Genomic DNA, 20,298 nt, shown 5'->3' with positions numbered 1-20,298 from the left:
GTCAGAAAGCATGTAAAGTAAGACAATGTGCTACAGTGGAACCCTGCTGTGGGTGTATGAAACATAACCTATTATGAGTCTGGGAAGATCTGTGAGATGCCAGCTGAGTTCTGGCTCCAAAAACACTTGTGCATTGTTTTCTTCTGCTTCCTCTCCAACACACACACACACACACACACAAAAAAACTCTCCAACTAGACTGAAATAGCGAAATAATCCTGGTAGAAGTTTTTTGTAATGCAAGAAGAACATGCACACGCATCTATCAGAACAATATAATGAATAAATACATATTGGGGTTCAGCATTTGAGGTCAACATTTGTAAATGTGTGTTTTTTACATGTTTGCTAAAACTGTCACTGTGTTGTGACAGAGAATCTGTAAAAAACAACAAAAAACGAGCTCATCTGACTCCTCCCACTGATCCTTTTGCCATCAGAAGCAACCAATTAGAGCCACAAGGAAAATATCGGCAATCATGTCACTAATGCTTGTGTACTCACTGCTCACACCCTCCCCTGTCTTTTATCAAAATCAAAATTATTTTGCTAATCCTAACTAACCTAAAACTTGAAAAAGTTCAACTGAATTAATGTTAAATAGTGAGACTGGTTGTCCCGTTTTATATATCTGGTTGTAGTTCTGAATTCATACACAGAATTATTCATAAAATTGAATGTGTCTTCTGTTTACTCTCCTAAGTCATATTAGAAGTACCTTTGAAAATAATGACAACTAAGCAGTGCACTTAACATGTTTTTGACAGAGCCCACCTTTTTATCGTAAAATGTTTTTTATTGGCAGGTCAAGGATTTCCCTTTGAATATAAAGTTTTGGTCACTTTAATATAATTTAGGTACTTTACTTACTAAATTTTAGCATACATCCCTTTTTCTTTAGTTTGGGAGAAAGCAACTTCTAGTCACATGGAGAACAAAATATTAAGAAAACTGAGGCAATAGATCTGCTGATATGTATTGCAGAAGTCAGACTTCTTTGATTAAAGTCATAATAACCTGAATTTACATTGAAAGTTGAAAAAGTGTTGCATGAACTACTGAGCGGTAGAGTTTTACTAACTAGTTGTAGAACAAATATGTAGGAAAACCATTTAAAAGGACAATATGAGAAAATGCAAAGGCAACAAAGACAAAAACAGTTCATTGCACAGAACTGAAACGATTGAAGACCAGAAAAAATATGTCTCCAAACAAAGGGTGGCAAAAAACAAAAATACAAGAATGTCACATAAATCCTCATCGTTCACTATTTTAAACCACTGAAAGGCAAGATTTGTGCCTGAACTTGCAGATAACTGAAATGTAGCAAAATCAAGGTCGCTCTGCCCACGTGGTAATTTAACACCGACAATAAAACGTGGTTTTAAGGTGAAGTTAGTGAAGGGCACAACATTACCAGAGACATTTGGTGAAGCATTTGTGTCTTATCATCCAAAACTAAGGCAAAGAAAAAAAAAAACACAAACATTTCTTCAAACAATAAACCTTCAGGTCTGTGAAGTTATTTGCAGGAAAACAGAAAAATGGACGTTAAAGCCCAATTGTCTGATCTTAAAAGATTCCATAAATGGGGCAACAGTTTTGTACTTCCAGCAAGGATGAGTTTGGACATTATTTCATTTTAAATGTTGGGAATAAAATTGAGGATTCAAAGGTATCAGGCCAGCAAAATATGGCTGCCAAAAATGTTATATGATCGATGGTGCATTTATAGAACACAACTCCTGGTGTCGCTACAGCTGGATCTGCACCAGCTGCGAATCAAAAGTTTCAACTAATCTTCTGCTTCATGCTGAAGACAGCTGCAGTGGAAAGTTGATGGCATGCACAAGTGATCAGATTGTTCTCAAAACACTGGATGAATGCAATAAAAACATAACAGCCATATTGCATAAATCATTTGATGTGTCTATCATATACTCACAGGACTTCAAGTTTGCTGCATGTTTTTAAGATGGAATAGTTGAGAGTCTGAATCTGGTTTCCCTCGAGATCTCTGAGAGAAGAGATAAAAGCAAGGCAAAGAAGATGAACATTTTGGTGAAAATAAGCACAAGGGTCCAGATGTGAACATGAAACTTGCAAAAGAAACTGAGATCTTAGAGGAATTAACATAAAAATAGTTTTGAACATGTAAAACATGACCGTAAATAGCACTCTGAAATGTTAAATTATTAATATTACATATATCAATCAAGTATAATCACCATTACGACAGATGGGCAATATGGTAAAAATACGTGTTTTCTCAATAGAATAATAATTAAAGATTTCCTAGAGAAAACTTAACATTCCAGACAAGGAACATTTCATTCCAGGGCAGGGAAGATAGCACTGGTGTGACAGGATCTCCCTTGTTGAAAACTGTAAAATTTCAGATGCACCCGAGTTTTAAACTTACTGCAGAGGTTTAAGGCATTTATTTGGACATCCAGATACAGTCCCATTGCAATATTCCACCCTGGACATGACGAACGAATCAACGGGTTTTTTCAACTTCAGTTAAAGACGTGAAGTTTCTTATTATGACTGTTTCATTGATAAAGTAAATAATGCTGTACTTGGGAATAATTAGGAATTAAGAGACGGATCCTGATAAAACTTAACGCCAAGGGTTCTCACAGTACAATATGGAAACGAAGTAATACCACCCTGTGCAAGAAATAATTTGTAAAGTAAATTTAACACATTTAACTATAGTGCTTTCAATTCAGTGTATTTATATAGCACAAGTTGACAACAAGTCCTGAGGCACTTTACAAAAAATATTTAAATTCAATCATCCATACATTCTAGTTGATTTTAGTTATCCAACAGTACAACAAGGATAATAATTGTACAAAGTTGCTTAAAACATTTCTAAGTAAACCCAGCAGTTTGCATTGAGTCACTGACTTACAGCATTCACTCCTCCTGGTCGAACAGAAAATCACTTTCATTTTGTTGTTGACTATATCAGTTTTAAAACATTTAAAATGTAATAAATTGAAAAATATACATTTGTGTATCATGAGGGTTTATAGATAAATGGAGGCAACAATCATCTGTCACACTACATATCTGATTCTCAAACAATATTTATCAAGAGAAGACTAAACACAATATATTTAAGTCTTTCCAGAAAGATACTGTGTTCAGGCATGTTGGCAGCAACACGAAACTCCAATAGGACAGAAATGTGGCAGTAGGGGGGCATTTTTAACTTTAACTAATGTGGCTTTAGTAATGTAGTTCACCCTAAATGTGTTGCTTTGTAAATAGAGATCTACAAAATAATATTACTATCAATTCAGCAGCACTGACTATTTGATTTTATAAAATCAATTACAAGTAACTTAAAGTCCAGCTTTGTAGTGGGAGAACCTTAAGATGCAATCTGTGGTGCAAACAAACCAAATTATTAGTAGAACAACTCAAGTAGAACCAAACAAAATCACAAACTCATAATTAAAAGATTATCACGTCCAGACCATCAAAGAGAGACATTAAGAACTACACAGAGTGGTTTTGTTTGAGCTGGTGTGAGCAAGCTCAAGTGTGGTAATCCATTTATATATATATATATATATATATATATATATATATATATATATATATACTGCTAAAAAAAAAAATAAAGGGAACACTCAAATAACACATCCTAGATCTGAATGAATGAAATATTCTCATTGAACACTTTGTTCTGTACAAAGTTGAATGTGCTGACAACAAAATCACACAAAAATCATCAATGGAAATCAAATTTATTAACCAATGGAGGCCTGGATTTGGAGCCACACACAAAATTAAAGTGAAATGTTCCCTTTATTTATATATATATATATATATATATATATATATATATATATATATATATATATATTTGTTTCCAAAAGAGAATAAAAACAGTGGCGTTTTCTGGTATTTTTCTAAAATAAAAAGAAAAACACATTTAAACAACCTGAGTACATTTGAGTCCAGGACTGCAGAGTGCTCCAGACATTCAGACACAAAAGCTGCAGAAAGCATGAGGTCATCGAGAGTTTCAGTCTCATCTTGCGGATGATGCAGCTGGTCAAGCTGACCGGCCACAGTGACATAAGCTGAAGATGCCTGTCAGTCAGGAGCATCACTCTAAGCTCTCCGCATCCTTTTTTACAATGTCCTTAAGTCCACTCACAGGCACTAAACACACATTCACATCGCCGTGTGGCGTCCTGTACACAGAGGATATTATCCTCAACATGGCCGTCATGAGTTCGACTCCCGTCGTGTTGATACCTTTGCCGCATGTCTTCTCCCCCTTCCTGTCATATTATTTTCAAATACAGGCCACTAGCGCCGCAAAAATAAATAAATAAAAAAAAATAAAAAAAATAAATTAATTAAATAAATAAAAATAAATAAATAAATAAATAAAAATAAAAAAGTGCATTCACTCTCCCTTTTTAGCACACAAACAACATCAATCAAATCTCTCACTACACACCTGCATGCACACAAGTACACTGTCAGAGCAGACTCACAGCCAGTCCAGGGCAGGCATGTGTTGACAGAAGCTGGGATGAGGAAGCTGCTGCAGTGAGGTGTGCACCATTGATCTGAGGAGAGACGAGGGACATTTTACAGCACAGAGATTAGACTTTACAGAGTGGGAGCTGCTGCTTTGATCACTGTGACTTTCAGCCGAGATAAGATTCTTGTCTTACACTGCTTGTACTCCAGCTGCTAGCAGCCGTAGGTGAGATGAGTCAGATTCTGGTCAAAAGAAATTAATTGCTGAAGTTTACTATGGTGAATACTTTATGAAAACTTTGTCTTATTGTTAAATATTTAGGGATGTATTCCTTATTAATCTTTATGAATATACAAATGAAGGGCAGTTTTGTCTTTTATGTTAGCAACCTGTGCTAAAGATAAAAGACTCTCTGGACTTCTCTGAGGTCTTTCAGAGCTGTCCAGAGGCAGCCCTCTTAATAAGCTCATTTTTAATAAGCTCTGATGTCGTGGCCCCAAGATGGCTGCAAAGCAAACCCTACTATCCAACACAGACTTGGAAAAAAAAGCATCCATATCCTAAAGCAAACACTGTGTGATGAGATCTTACTTCAGAAGCTGAAACTTTGTTATCCCTCATCAAAAACAAGACGTGTGGGGTCTTGTGAAATGCATTTACACTCTCTTAGCACTACAAAATTCAATATATTTTATCCAGATTTCATGTGAAAAGGCAACAAAGAAGTGCAGTATTGGTTAGTGGACAAAAATTTAAACTTGGCTTTTTTTTCCAAAATGATTAGGATAATCTTTTCACCGTCTTTGCATTTGAAAAGATCGACATTTATCCTCTTCTATTGGTTGAAAAATTATTGGTGTTATATAGGTGAAATTTGATCCTCTGTCCAAATTGGAAGTTTATTGCAGCTTCCAGTAGATTTTCCTACAGGTTTGTTTAGCTCTCTGACCAACTTCTCTCTCCATGCTTAAGGAAAAGTGTCACCACAGCATGATGCTTCCACTGCCATACTTTGCTGTCTTAAAAGTGAAGCACAGTCTTTTCTAAAAAGTTGCATTTTAGTCTAATCAGACCACCTGCTACGTGTTTGTTGTGTCTTGACAAAATTCAAATACTTCTTGTGTTTTTCTTCTTGCTACTTTTACATAAAAGCAATATTTGGATGTCAGCCTGACTTCTTGAGCTACCATAAACCTATTAGCCGCTTCTCTGAATAATGCTCTCCTTGCCCAGCCTGTCAGTTCAAATACACATTGTGCACGTTCTATTTTTGGATAATGGACAAGGGACATTTACCTTTGTCTATTATCCAAGGGGAATGGTGTGTAAAATTTACCATTTTGAGTTTTACATTATGTCGTAATGTTATTCCCTCATCCCAAACGTAGCTGGAGTGCTGCTTTGACACATTCATGCATGTTTGGGGAATCCTTAAATCTCCTGTGAAAACCATCCAGGGATAACTAAACGCCTATTTATCCACAGCTCCTCCCTGGAGGTGTAGTCCCAAGCCGAGCTTCTTCCTCATAAAGCATAAACTATTTGTCAGTCCAACGCTCCTGAGAACAGGTGTTAACGAAAGGAGGAGCACTGACGCAGACCCAAATTCAACGCGTCAAATTACAAAGTCAAGTTTCCTTTTTCTTTAAGTTATGCTTATTATATATATGTGTGCAGCATTTTTATAATGGTTGGAGGTAAAATAATTACTTGATTATACTGTAAAATGGCACTATGTGGGTGAAAAATACATAATTCTGTCCCTTTAAGCTCACCCTCAGCCCCGACCTCTCTGTTCATGATGCGGTTTGTTCACTAAAAAAGAAGCTCTCCGAGGCCTCATCAGAACAGTTAGGTTTATACTGTGTTTAAATTATACAGGATTAGATTTCATTTACTAATTAAGCTATTTCTGAAGGTAACTGGTTGCATTTGACTTCATTTAGGAGTACGAGCATATAGGATGCTCATGCACGCGAGATGTAAAGAAATACTATATGTCACAGAGTAGCCTAATGAAATCAGTTCCCTTCTTTTTACAGCTTGCAGATAAGGAATGAGGGCAGAAAGAATAGCAGCACAAGTTGAAATTTAAGAATGTGTTTTCTATTAAAACTCCAACAAAACAAAGCAGAAACATGAAAGTGAAATACTGAATGATTGAGAACAGTTTCTATAAGATCAATAGATCTGACTTGGTGCATTACATGTTTTTAATATTTTGCATTCATGTTGCCAGCCTGACGATATCCCCAAGTTTGAATTTATTCAATCTGTTGTGCCGGTGCTGTTGTTTCTGATCTACTTTGTGCAATGAATTCTAAGTGCCTCATCAAATGCAGCACTCTCATAAAAACTTTAAAACAACCGCCCACAGTTGCTTTACAAAAATACGTCTCCGTTTTGTTTGGCACTGTTTTCTGATTCCGTCTCTTCATAGTCAACAACTTTATGACTTTCTCTTTGCTGTCTTTGCCCTTGTGGGTTTATTTCTTTTCATTTCCAGCTGAAGTAGTCGAGGCTATGACAGAAGAACATAAATGCTCTTACTCTGTTAACAGACATGAGATAAAGTCTTAAGTTTTTGATCCATGGACAAATGATCCCTTTCACGTGATCACATGCAAACTTTCAATACATTATCTAACAGAAGGTGTCCCAAAACTCCTCTATAAAATAACAATGAGATTTTCAACTTGAATTTTGCATCGCATGATACAAACGTTTTACAGCTTAATACCTGTGTTTATTTTTTTTGCTGTTGTTGCATCAGTGAATAAGTTTAACTAACTTTTTCGATTTGAAGTTTGTTTAGAATGTTACCTAGACTATCTGTTTCTTATTAAACAATTGGTAACACTTTATTTGAAAGGGGGTGAATAAGACTGTCATGACACCATCATAAACATGACATAACACCTGTCATGCACATGAATAAGCCTTCATGAATATTTATGACTGTTGTCATAAAGCGTCATTCGGTGAATTATGACACTTTTAATACAAAGTATTAAACAATACAAACAATTTCATTGATCAGAAAAATCAAAGCATCAGGAATACAAGTTTGTCTCCTCTTTTCTAATTTAGGCATAAAAATGAAGACAATGTAAAACAAAAGTGACAAAAATGAAAAATTTTAGAACTTATAGGACTTCTTCAGTTTGAAGGGGTTGTGGAAGGGGTTGCCATGTCTTCTTGAATTCGTTCAATGATAACCTCATTCTTTCCAGATGAGAGAGTCTTACCATTTTCTTCAGACATAATTTAAAAGATGAAACTTCTGTTTTTTCTATAATATCAAAACAAGCTTTGTTTAAAGCATAAGATAACAGTTATTATTGGCATTTATTAATCTCAGAGAACTAATCAGAAACAAAAGTGGGTCCAGTTTCAGCTCTGTGTGGCAGATGTCTGATGAAGTCTAAAATATGCAAGCTCAAAATGGGGTCAGTGGGGTCAGATGAAAAGAGTAGGAATGAATATAGCATTAGTCATATAGTGGGGATGTATTGGGGAAAATATGCAACTTTGCTTCAGAATAATGAAGTCTGAATCATTTTAAATTGAATAAGATGATGTAAGCAAAGCACTTGTGTACATTATTTAAAGCGATATTCCAGAGCTCATTGCTTATCTTCATTTTCTATTCCTGCTTCCACTCTGCCCTTAAGCCCTGCATGGAATAACAAATTACAAACCAGGGATATAAGCCATCCTTCCCTACATTAAAAAGTTTGTCAAAGTCACTTGATTTTATATTTTCTGAAATGTGCATGTGTTTTTTTGACATGTGACCTGATCAATAACTGAAATTTGTGCATTTATGAAGGCTGTATTTACCCTGAAGTTGAGCAAGAGGTGAAGTTTTCACCCAGTAACAGCTATCCAAACGCCCTGATTCCCAAATCTATCTATTATGTATAACCTGAATCAAACGTGCAGGGGACAAATGACGGATTCAGATAAAATTGAGTTTATTTGAAATAAGAGATTCAAATATAATTGAGTTTTTAATCTATTTTCAAATGCATATGGTGCTGCAATTAATTAATTACAAGGCTAAAAAAGAAGTAAAATATTGTATGTCAGAATTAGTTTCTTCCATTCCTTCAGCTGGAGGCTAAAATTGTTAAAGTTTTGAACAGTGCTTTTCTTAGATTGGTTAATCTCAACTATGACAAATCAATCTAACAAGAAAAAATGTATGATTGATGTTAAGGGGGGAAGGAAAAAAAACAAGTCAAAATGCTGAAATTTTCAATTTATCATGTAAAATAAAGAAAAATGTGCGTAGTAACCTACATGGCTTTTTCTTCCTCAAGCAAATCTAAAATGCCCTCCACAATTATTGGTCAAAAAAAAAAAAAAGACTTTCGATTGTTATGGAGAAAAGTCGGCTGCATTAATGCAAATGTTAGCTTAGGCAGAAGATTTATTTTACATCCTTCCCATCCTCTTCACTCTGCAAGGTGGCAGGATAAAACGAGGTCCTTCACCAGCCTTGGTTCTCACAGCTAGTTTAACATTTAGATTTATTTTTTCCTGTTTGTAGATATGACAAGCTTGGACAAGTAGCTATTTTCTAACTTTCCGAGATCAACAAACATTTGGTATCACAGGATGGCGTGTTTATTTGTCTTCAATTTTGACGATTGGCCAAGAAATAAAATAATTTTTTACACCAGCAAAACAAAAAGTTACATTACAAATTAAAAGTTCCTAGATATTCTCATCACTCAAACAACTTTAGTAAATATTGTAAAAATGTTTCAGTTTCGAACTGCGCAGTGTCGAGGTAGACTAGCAGCCCATATGCTGCTAGTCTACCACTTTGAAGAGGCAAAGAGAAAGAGAAAACACTTATTGGAGTCAAGTGTCGAGCCTGAGTTTTAGAAGGGCATGCTGAGATGTGCCTGAGCTCTAAACAGGCCGGAGGAAAGACAACAATAACAAAAACAAGTCTCACCCAGACAGCCTGTGAACAAGTTTGAAGTAGACAACAGCTTCAAGTAATTTTCCAAAGTCAGCCAAAGTCAGTTTGGTTTGTATAGCACAGTTAAAGGCAACTCATGCTGACAAAAGTGTTTTGCAGCCAGATAAGACATTTAAATTCAGCCAAAATAGTTGCAATTAAATGTAAAACGCATGAAAACCAAACGCCAGTCATTTTTAACATAAATTTTACACATAGGTGTGAAGTGAAATGAAAATTCTACATATTTTTTTTTAACAATAATACAAATCTGAAAAGTGTTGCCTGTATTTTCAACTGTTGCAAATCAACTTTTATGGCTATGCATTTACTCACTTTTCAGCTCCTACTGACAGAAAATTCCTTCTCACCGGGTTATGACTGAGAAATTCCAACACGTAAAAACCCTGTGGTCTAAACATACTAATAATGTGTTGTCCTCTCTCCCAGTCTCAAGTATTTTGTAGATTTTTTTTTCCAGGACTGCCCTGTATTAAGCTCTATCCATTTTCCCATTACCTCTGACACAGTGCTGTGCAGGAAGGACACAATATTTTAATGCTGGCGTCATCTGACCAGAGCAACTTGTTCTGCATGTTTATGTCCCTGAAGGTTTGTGACAAACTGCAAACTGGAGTGTTATGACTAAATCCATGGACATGACTATCCCCAGCGTCTCCGTCAGAGTACTTCAGCCCTCTTGGGTGTTTTTTGATTAATGGTCTCCTTGCCCGGGGAGCCAGATTAGTTGTCCCAATTGGCTTGCAGTTGTGCAAATGTTACAATTACTTGAACAGAGCTCCACTATAGAATCACAGTTTGGATGATGTTCTATAACTAAACCTTGTTGTAAACTTTTCCCCAGCTTTATACCAAACTTGTCTGCTGTGGGTCTTGGACTTCATGATATAATTTGTTCTTTAACAAACTTCGGAGGCCTTCACACATTTCATCTATTCACTAACTACGTACCGGCAGATGGTTGCACTGGATTTTATTGTGATTAATTTCTGAATTGATGCTTTAAAAACTATTTGTTTTATATTTTTATTTGTAAGAAAAAAAAACATGCATTTTTCTTTCACTTCACAATTATCCACTGGTGTAGGTTATCACATAAAATCACATTAAACTACATAAAAGTTTGTGATTGGATAAAAAGCTCAAAGGCTACAAAGACTTTTCAGCCAGCAACCACAAAAGCCTGATCTCCAAAGGAGATGGAAAAACATTATTATCCCTTCAAAATAATAACTTCATTGAGTCATTAGAACAGTTTGCGCCTGTGGGTTTACTTCTTTTGAAAGCAGCTATAAACTCACAATTGCATTATGTGCACCAGTTGGAAATAATCCAATATCAATCAGTAAGGAACAAAATGATAATGTCAAGACAAATAGATGCTAACAGACTGACATATTATCAGTTTGGTGCTTTCAGATTTAAAGGTCTCCATCAGTCACTTCTCATTTTAAATTTCACACTAATAATCAAGGTATGCTGGCAGTTTGCTTGCTGTATTTTTGTCTGCCTGTTAAACTTAAACAGAAATTTCCCAGATGACTTTCATAAAGCTGAATGAGATGTGAAGGAAAAACAAAGCAAGTATCCATGGATGTGTGGTTTTGGTTAACTCCCAGTCACAGTAGGTCAAAGTACTTAGTGTTGGTGTCCTTCAATCTTATCCACACTAACAGATCAACATCATATCTCCACTAAGCGTCTAGTTTGATGTCACTTACTCCAGAAATCTTCCCTCCGTCCTTGAAACAGATGTCTTGTTCATTTTTTGGTTACTAAGGGAGTGAAAGTAATATTAAAGGAGAAGTGTTGTGAATTTTCCAAGCACATAGTACCATTTTATAGTGCAATCAAGTAACTGTTATCGTCAGTTGTTATGAAAAGGCTGTATAAATCTTAAACAACTTAAAAGAAATGTGACTTTGCATCATAGCCATATCTAATGCCTTGAAATTGTCCTCTGTCTCTTTAAGAACCTTCGACACTCCACTTCAGCACATCGTCACAACAATTCCTCTCCATTGACACGTTTTACAACTGATCGCAGAGGAGTGTTCAGTTTGTAGGAGCTTATTGATGTTGCTTGTGGGAGAGGTGCTGTGGGAAGGAGCTCAGATGGGGACTGCAGCGCTAAGGCTAAGGCACCCCCTAATGGCTCCCGCAGGAGATTCAAGTATTCATCAAACATGCATAAAAGAGTCAAAGCAACACTCCTGGTGTGTTTTTAATGAGGGAATAACATCATATAAGTCTCAAAAAAATGGGATTTTGTACAATACACCCTTCTCCATCTCTCCACCTTTGATGAATGCACTCTTCTTACAAGCACATCCATTGCGGATCATTCATCTCAACAAGGATTAGAGCTTTTCCCACTAAATCTCAAAAAATGATGTATAATTTCGAGTACCCAAAGCATACCCAAAGCATTTGGTATGCTTTGGGTTGATTCAGCACCTAAAATGTTTTATTGAAATAGATGACCGGCAACAGTGAGCGCTTTCAAGACTTTCACTTAAGACTTTAATTGGACAAAAAAGTATGGATAAAACAAATTCAAAATTGATTCTTTTCTCCAACGCTCCTGCATGCTAGGGTAGTTTTGTGTGGGAAAAAATGTTGCCAATGAGAAATGGCATGCTTTCCCCAAGCAGATGGTGCTTAGTGATAACAATAATCTGACCATTAAATTAAGTAAATGCATAATGGACAAATGGACAGTGGTGCAGTTGGTAGAGCTGTTGCCTTGCAGCAAGAAGGTTCTGGGTTCAATTCCCGGCCCCAGTCTTTCAGCATGAAGTTTGCATGTTCTCGCTGTGCATGTGTGGGTTTTCTCCAGGTACTCCGGTTTCCTCCCACAGTCCAAAAACATGACTGTCAGGTTAATTGGTTTCTCTAAATTGTCCCTGTGTGTATGTGTGTGTTGCCCTGCGACAGACTGGCAACCTGCCTGGAACAATAGCTGGAGATAGGCACCAGCACCCCTCCTGACCCCACTGAGGGACAAGGGTGTAAAGAAAATGGATGGATGCATAATTTCCAATTGGCCATATATTAAACTGTAGTCTGTGGAAGTTTCCTTCACCACCACAGAGTATTCCAGTTATCCTGATGACAGCTCATGTAGAAGAATGTAAATCAAGTTCATAATCAGTTAATTAGCACTTTTTATAGACCTTGGACATCAAGCTGAAATGAAGCAAGACAGAACAGATTATTGGGTTGCCACCTTCGGAGGGAGAAATTATTTTATATGGTCCAAAACCTTCACTGAGCATTTTTGCTTCGGCGCATCAGTCAGCAATCAAGTGTTGCTGGTCCTTAGTTTCGATCCTTAGTCGAAAGTACATCAAAAGTGTCGTATTTTGTAACCTGCAGCATACACGGCCACCGTCTGTTACCCTTTATAGCCACATTCAGATACCTTCAAACACCATCTGTTACCCTTTATAGCCGCATTCAGATACCTTCAAACACCAACGTGGCAGCAGGTGGAAATGTCATTTTGATCAACACTGATGGTCTTTTTAAGACAATTAGGCAGCAAAAAGCTTTTTCCACCCAGGATCTGTCAACTGTTTTTTGGCAAGCTGCTGGAAAAACATCTTTTGCTGCACCTCAGGAAGTTCTGCTGCTGTGCGGAGGACTGGATCAAGAATGCTCTGTGAAATCGAGGCAGGGTTTAACAATCATAGCTGTTGATCTAAATCTGAACAGAAAAAATAAAGAAGGACTTCAGCTGTTAGGGACAAGAGAATAGCTAAATCAGTGTTGCTTAATTCCAGTCCTCAGGGACCATTGCCCTGAAAATTTCAGATGCGTTTCTGTTCCAGAACACCTGATTTAAATGATTGCATGACCTCCTCTGCAAACCATCAAGGGCTCCAGATGTGTGTTAATCACCCACTTATTCAGGCCAGGTGTGGGGAAACACCTGACCTGAATCCTGAGGGCTGTGGTCCCTGAGGACGAGCATTGAGACATACTGATGTAAGTGAAGAAACTGATGTTTTTACATGGCAGTATAGACATATGGACTATACTGCCATTAGTGGATGGCTGAAACAGATCATTTTAGATGCTTTTGATATTACAATATGGAACCTGTGTTAGAGAATTAAACAATTTCCAATTGTTCCTGTGCAAATACTGCATCATTTAACATTTTCCATCAAGGTTCATTCTATGATTTTAAATTCATGGGTCGGTGGTTGTTAGTATAGAAGCACTGACTGTAATACATGTGCAGGTGAAACACATTATTTTGATAATTTACACACAGGCTAATGTTTTTAAGTCTTTATTTTAATTACGATGATTTCCTGCTAATATCTAATGAAAACACCACATTTAATTTCTTAGAAGATTAGAAGGTTGTGTTTTCAATAAAAAAATGAAAAGCATGTTTAATTCCTGCTTAAAAGTTATTTTCAAAATAACTTTTAAGCAGACCTTCTGGTATGACAAACACATCTCTCCCAAATTAATTTTTGAATTCATGAAGATGTACCTGTAACCATGCTACATCATTCCTTTAAACATCGTTTTGCTATGTGGTAAAGAGGCATACTTTTATAAGATCAGATGCCATCAGCAGAAACTCTGTCCCTAAGAGTTTACTTTGTCACCAACAATGCTTGTGTAAATGGTGTGTGACACTTTCCCAGCGTAGCCTTGCCCAAAGCATCATGCCAATCCTACTATCTAGTTCACATCCCATAGGAAACGCATTTTTCATCAGACTGGTGAAGATCCATATCACAATGTTAGATGAAAAATAAAAACAGACTCACAGAAATACGAGCGAACGAAGTCCGAAGAACGTCTCATGAGTCAAACTGCTAAGTGGGTTATGATCCAACATCCTGGCAGGAAAAATTATTACATCATTGGTGCCCAGTTATTTGAATGTGGTCTTGTGTGTTTCAGCATTTTGCAAAAACACATATATTTAACTTTGTACAAATTAAAAAAATAATGCATCAGTCTAAAAGGACATATGGACTATACTGCCATTAGTAAAAGCTGTCTATAAATTGTTCTGGAGCTAATTTGAAAACTTTGATATATATTTCATATCATTAGAAAACAACACCAAGTTTTGTTCTCTGTAAATCTTTAGTTAAGGACAGTTGTTCACTTCTGCTAGCCAACCGATTTTTCTCCTTTCGATTTGGAGCAGCGCTTCCTTTACTTGGAGCTAACTGAGTCATTTCAAACTGAACAGCGCAGCTGTACAATGTGTGTAGAAATACCACACACATTCATGTGAACACTAGAACAAAACACAATGTACTTCATCATTCTCATTTACTCTTGAGAGTAAATGAGAATGATGTGGGGATCCACTCTAAAACGGACCCCCACAAATGCCATCATACAGTTTATGTTTCCAGCATACACAGTTCCAGTCAGAGGTTTACACTGGCTCATTATCTGCACGGATGTAATTTATTTTGGGCTTAAATTATTTATTTGAACTGTTTGTGGAATGAGTACGCAAATATATAACTTCATTCTTGCTGATATTTGCTCAAATCTTCCTGAGATAGTTGCAAAGAAACCATAAATTTTTTTGGAGAAGGTTTTTATTTTTCAGTTTCAGTCCATGCCGGTACAGCGACTGCACGTCCCAGGATCCTTCAATTTATGACAGGGTTGAGCCTTGGTAATCCCTTGGTTGCTGTTAATCACTAAAGCCACTATCTCTGCATTTTAGAGTAGCAGCTTAGGTCAGAGGGGTTGAGTCTGGACACAAATGGGTGTTCCTAAGAGACTCATCCAAGGCACATGTTAAAACATGTTTTGGTTTAAATATCCTCTAATATTAACCTTCTGGTGCAGAGTCTCCAAAACTTCAACCCTAATGCATGTGCAAAAAGTAGTTTCCATGCTAGCAAACCCCTCAGTTTAGTTTAATTATTTGCGATCAAGAGAACGGGCATGCTTGTGATGATGATAAAAGAATGAAGTTTGTCAAACCTCAAAGGAAAATTGAGCTAAATGTTAGTAGTTGTGAACATTATATATCACTATCACGCACCATTTTGTTTTCAACTGCAACATAAATCCCATTAAAACATATTCACAAAAATAAAAAACCTACTACTTTTGCAACTTTGTATGTATTTTTTAAGTTGATATCTCTGTTCAATGAATGTATTGAATGGACTGTTGATTTTTGTTGTGGTTTCAGTTTGTCCCCTTAAAAAGAATGCTTCATATCAAATCATATCAATGAGTGGATGCAAACTTGAGTGTGTTTATTATGTAAAACAGATATGTGATACTCACAGCCATTCTAACTGACTCAGATCCTTGAACACGCCAGGACTGAGGGAGGATATTAAGTTGTTGCTGAGAAACCTGAGAGGAGTAGGAAACACAGACTTAGAGGTTTGGTCAGACAAAGACTAAATGATTAAATATTGTGAGGAATTGTCAGCAAGCCTAAATCTCAAAACAGCATTAATGTAATGACTTGTTGACTACGGCTAAATGTTTTAGATGGTCTTTGGTTTCTGAGAACTGATGTTCCTGCTTAGGTTGATCTGAACTCTGGCTATTCTCCTGTTTTACTACAGAGTAGCCATAATCATGATTCTGAAAAAGGGTCACAGTCCAAACAGGCTTGCAGGTCCATATTTGGGTAAGATAACTAAAGTTGTAATCTCCTTGCTTCCTCATGAGAGCTCAAGTTTCTACTTACTAATAAAATCTGTGAAATCGCCATATTTATCTCTAAATCTACACTATGTTGCCAAAAGTATCGGGATGCTTGCGTTTAAGTTCACATGAATTTTAATGACATCATACTCTGAATACTTTGGTTGTATTAAAGAGTTGGCCCACAAATTTTCTTCTCCAGTAGCTGAAATAAAGCTGAGAAGGCAGTAACTTAGAAGTATGTTCAAGGGAGTATTTGGCTATTTTCCCAGGAGATCATTTATGAGGTCAGGCTCCTGAAGGTTTTATGTTGTTTAAGTTCAGAGTTCTGTACAAGCCACAGAAGTTCCTATGCACCATCCTTTCTTGCCGATGTCCTTATGGGACTTTGCTTAGCGCACGCAATTGAAAAGGAAGGGACTATGTCCAAATGATAACCAGGAAATTACCCAAAATGAATCTGTATGCTACAGAATTAGCAGTAGTTTACTAGAACTAAGGGGAAAGTCCAACCCCCAAATAAAAACTGTGCACCACACACTGTCCTCCAACAAACTTTACCCTTACAGTTCAGTCAAGCAAGTCAATTTATTTGCCAAACCAGAAGACTGGGTGCTGCCAACCCAGTCTTGTCCACAGAATGACAGGCACAAGTGTGATTCATTAAACCAGAGAATGTCTCCCCTGCTCCAAAGTCTTGTGGCAGTGTCCTTTACACTCGTTTATCCAAATCATTGCATTGCACTTGGTAATGTAACACCTCCATTGGACTGTGCATCTGGATTGTGATTAAATTGCAGCGGAAGATTCACTGCCTTAGGCAGTTGATGTTCCCGTTTCACCTTCCTCCACGTTTGAAAGTGTATTTTAAATAATTTGATCATTAAGTAAGCCACGTTGACAGATGCACTGAAAGTGTCCAATGTTCAGCAGATCAACAGCACGCAGAATTTTCACAACGTTTCCATTAATATTGCAGCGATAACCGTAAAATAATATTGCTTAATTTCTTACATGACACAATGAAGACACTCCGTCAGTACTAATTAAGATTCACTCAATTAGGCATTAGTGCTCAAAACTGAAAGTGAATATGATGGCTTGACCCAATTCTGATCTCAGCATTCATAGACTATTCATAACAAGTAACCCACATGCTTCTAAAATGTATGAAGACTTGATATTCCATAAGATCCCCTTGATTTCCTCATGCATATACATTTGCAACATGTATTTTTAAGACCGCCAGACTTAAATTTAGATGATTCTCCTGTACCATGAACCTCTTCACACACTGGTCTGGAGCTCATTTAAAAGGCCACACGAAGCAGCCGACTCTGCAGAAAGTTAGTGAATTATGCACACACTGCACCCTAGCATGAGCCACCTCAGATTTTTCTGACCTACCAGTCTGTGCCTGAATCGCTGCTGCTTTTGCTTTACCATATCACAGTTGACTGAAATGTTTAGTGGAAAGATTTCATGAATAGTTTTACTGCTCAGGTGATATCCTAACTTAGTAGCAAGGTGGAATTCACTGAGCTCCTGAAAATAACACAATGATTCACAACTGCTTGTGAAAACAGTTAAAAGTTTAGATTTATAACCTAAGCCTGACCCAAAATGTGACTGTTAATACAATAAATAACCATCTGCTGCTTTACTGAAGAACAGAGGCAAAGTTTACTCAGACTTCCCACTAATTTGGAAATTATAAGATAAGCATATTAAGCACAATGCAAAAAAAATTCATATAGCTTTTCTGGGTAGATTAATAGCATTTGATAAAGTGACCAAGATACTTACAGCTTCTTAAGACTGTACAGTCCACTGAAGGCGTGTTTTGATATGAACTGGAGGCTGTTGTTTTGTAGAAATCTGAGAACAGAGAACATAAATTTTCTGAAACTACAGCTAAACAATGTTTACTGTTTACAAAACTAACTGTGTAAAACATCAAATATCTGATGCATTAAAAAAAATGAAATATTGCTCCTTCAATACACTTTAGAAACACTTTGTTTTCTATAAATTCAAACCATAACCAGTATGGGGTGGTTTTTATGTCCACCAAAAGAGTGCACTGAAATTTTGTGTGTTTTGTTTTGTCTGGCTACTTTAGAGCCACAAAGTTGCTCACAGCTGAGAATGTTTGCATCCATGTAATCACTGCAACCAGCAGTCCTACCAAAAAACTAAATTAATCTTATAAAATACAGAGTAGAACGTGTACAGAAACAGTAATAGTGGTGGACTACTGCATCTACTTGCCGTAGATTAACTATTAAAGTATATAAATCCTGATCAACAGTGATTCATTATGCATCCCTGTATCACACTCTGATGTAATGGCATCAACCTATCATGAGTTTTCATGTGCTGCAGAATGCTATGTGATGCAATCTAGTCCACCAGAGGCTGTATAGTTAAAAATAGATAATCCATTTGCAACAAAGGGAAAGATAAAGAAATAGTACTAAAATCTGTCCAAGAAACAGTTTAACTGCATTTCACTTCAGAACACAGAGTTACACAGCAGCCTCAGTGCAGCCAGGCCTTCTCCATATGAAGCACTTCTGCAAAAGATAAAACTTCAGTTGGGGAAATGACCTACTTTCTTTCTTTATCTTTTTTGTGGTTGGCGCACAACAACTTAAAAGTCTCATTTAATTATAAAAACGATTGATATAGCAAAAGGAAGCAGCATTACACTCTGAAAATATTTCAGGTGGAAGTTGGAAAGGGGGCATGTTTGTTATTTTGCAAATCAACCTTAAACCCCGTCAGTTTGAGGCGTCAGTTTGCTGGGGGAATGGCTCATCGTGCAGCAGCAAATGCTGCTCCAGACTAGAAAAGAAACCAGACAAAGTATGAAGTCATTCCAGGTTATTTTCTGTCAGTTACAGTCTAAATATAAATAAAAACACCCAAACTTTGTGGTAATATGCAACTGTAGCAATATATTTGTATGAAGTTGATTCTGTTAGGTTCTGGGTGGAGGTTGGGGTTGGTTTTCTCCTCTAGGTGGAGTCCTGGAGACGGCTGCTCGGGGGACGGACCTGTTGCGTCAGCTACACACCGGTCAGCAATTACCCTCTTGCCTGCAGCTTAAGAGAGGCGGTGGCCAACACTTCGACGCCAGATTGTTGACTAAGTTTTGGTACTCACTCTCGGCCTTCTTGCCCTCGTTGATCGCTGTGTTTTTTCCTGTTTCGGCTCTCCGAGTAACCCGCCCTTTTTGATCTTTGCAGACCACCCGAGCATCCGGATCAGGACGTTCGCTCAGACACTCTGAGGCCCTGGCCGACCTGTCCGTTTCCCCCCCCCCGAAAACCAAGGAAAGTGAAACCCAGAATCGCAGACCCCTCCAAGTCTTCTCTATACCACCCACACCCTGTGCTGTTGGTGCTGCTGCCCGCCGCTCGCACCAGTTGATTTTCATCCCCGCTACAATAAACCCATTGAACTTTTCTTGTTCTCCTGGCTGTGTACTTGCATGTGGGCTAATCGAGTATCATCCGACATGACAGATTCCTGCAGGTAAAAATAAAGCTTAATATTCTTTTATATCCAGTACATTTCATAACTATTATCAAATCATCCATCCTCAGAAGAAGAATAGGGGCATTTCTGCTCCGAGTTCCTGAACGTTTTTCTCTAGAATGACTCAGGAGGTTGTTGTTTTTTTACCTGTACCTTTTGTCAAGTCAGAAAATCTGTCCATTCCGGATGATTACATCGCCTTATACTGAGCTACTTCTCTTACTGCTGGAGCTTTACTGAGCTTTGAGGGCACAATTTTCTGGCCACTACAACAATGGCGTCCAGGATGTGATTGAAAACTAAACTCGGTCAAAAGAAGCATTATTCTTGGATCGTTTCATTGGGGGTTTTGGTTTAAAAGTCGTGGAGGCTGAGTTTGAGAGAAAGAAACCAGAGCTCTGATTGGATTAGAAAAGACAGGGAGCAGCACTTTTACCAGTCCTTATCATTTTGTACACCTTAATCTTCCAGTTCAAGTCAGAGTCTGCAGAAATACTCAGACAACTTTCCACTTGTTGGGTGAATCAGAGGTAGACAAAAGGCAGAGTTTAGAGAGTTGGTGGACAGCTTTGTGTGG

At 37.3% G+C, this 20,298-nt stretch overlaps 1 protein-coding gene across 1 annotated transcript in view; it reads right to left on the bottom strand.

Moving 5' to 3' along the window:
- Positions 1–20,298, bottom strand: part of rxfp2a (relaxin family peptide receptor 2a) — a 94,764-nt gene that overhangs the window by 21,151 nt on the left and 53,315 nt on the right. Inside the window, exons 6-10 of the mRNA XM_015040465.1 lie at positions 17,985–18,056; positions 15,807–15,878; positions 14,306–14,377; positions 4,527–4,601; positions 1,946–2,017 (exon numbers count right to left, since the gene is read on the bottom strand). Of these exons, the coding sequence (XP_014895951.1) occupies positions 1,946–2,017; positions 4,527–4,601; positions 14,306–14,377; positions 15,807–15,878; positions 17,985–18,056 (363 nt within the window). The remainder of the gene's footprint in view (positions 1–1,945; positions 2,018–4,526; positions 4,602–14,305; positions 14,378–15,806; positions 15,879–17,984; positions 18,057–20,298) is intronic.

Source organism: Poecilia latipinna, unplaced genomic scaffold, assembly GCF_001443285.1.
Source record: "Poecilia latipinna isolate Pla-1442-1.1 unplaced genomic scaffold, P_latipinna-1.0 Scaffold510, whole genome shotgun sequence".
NCBI lineage: Eukaryota > Metazoa > Chordata > Actinopteri > Cyprinodontiformes > Poeciliidae > Poecilia > Poecilia latipinna.
This window is presented reverse-complemented; position numbering and strand designations above follow the sequence as displayed.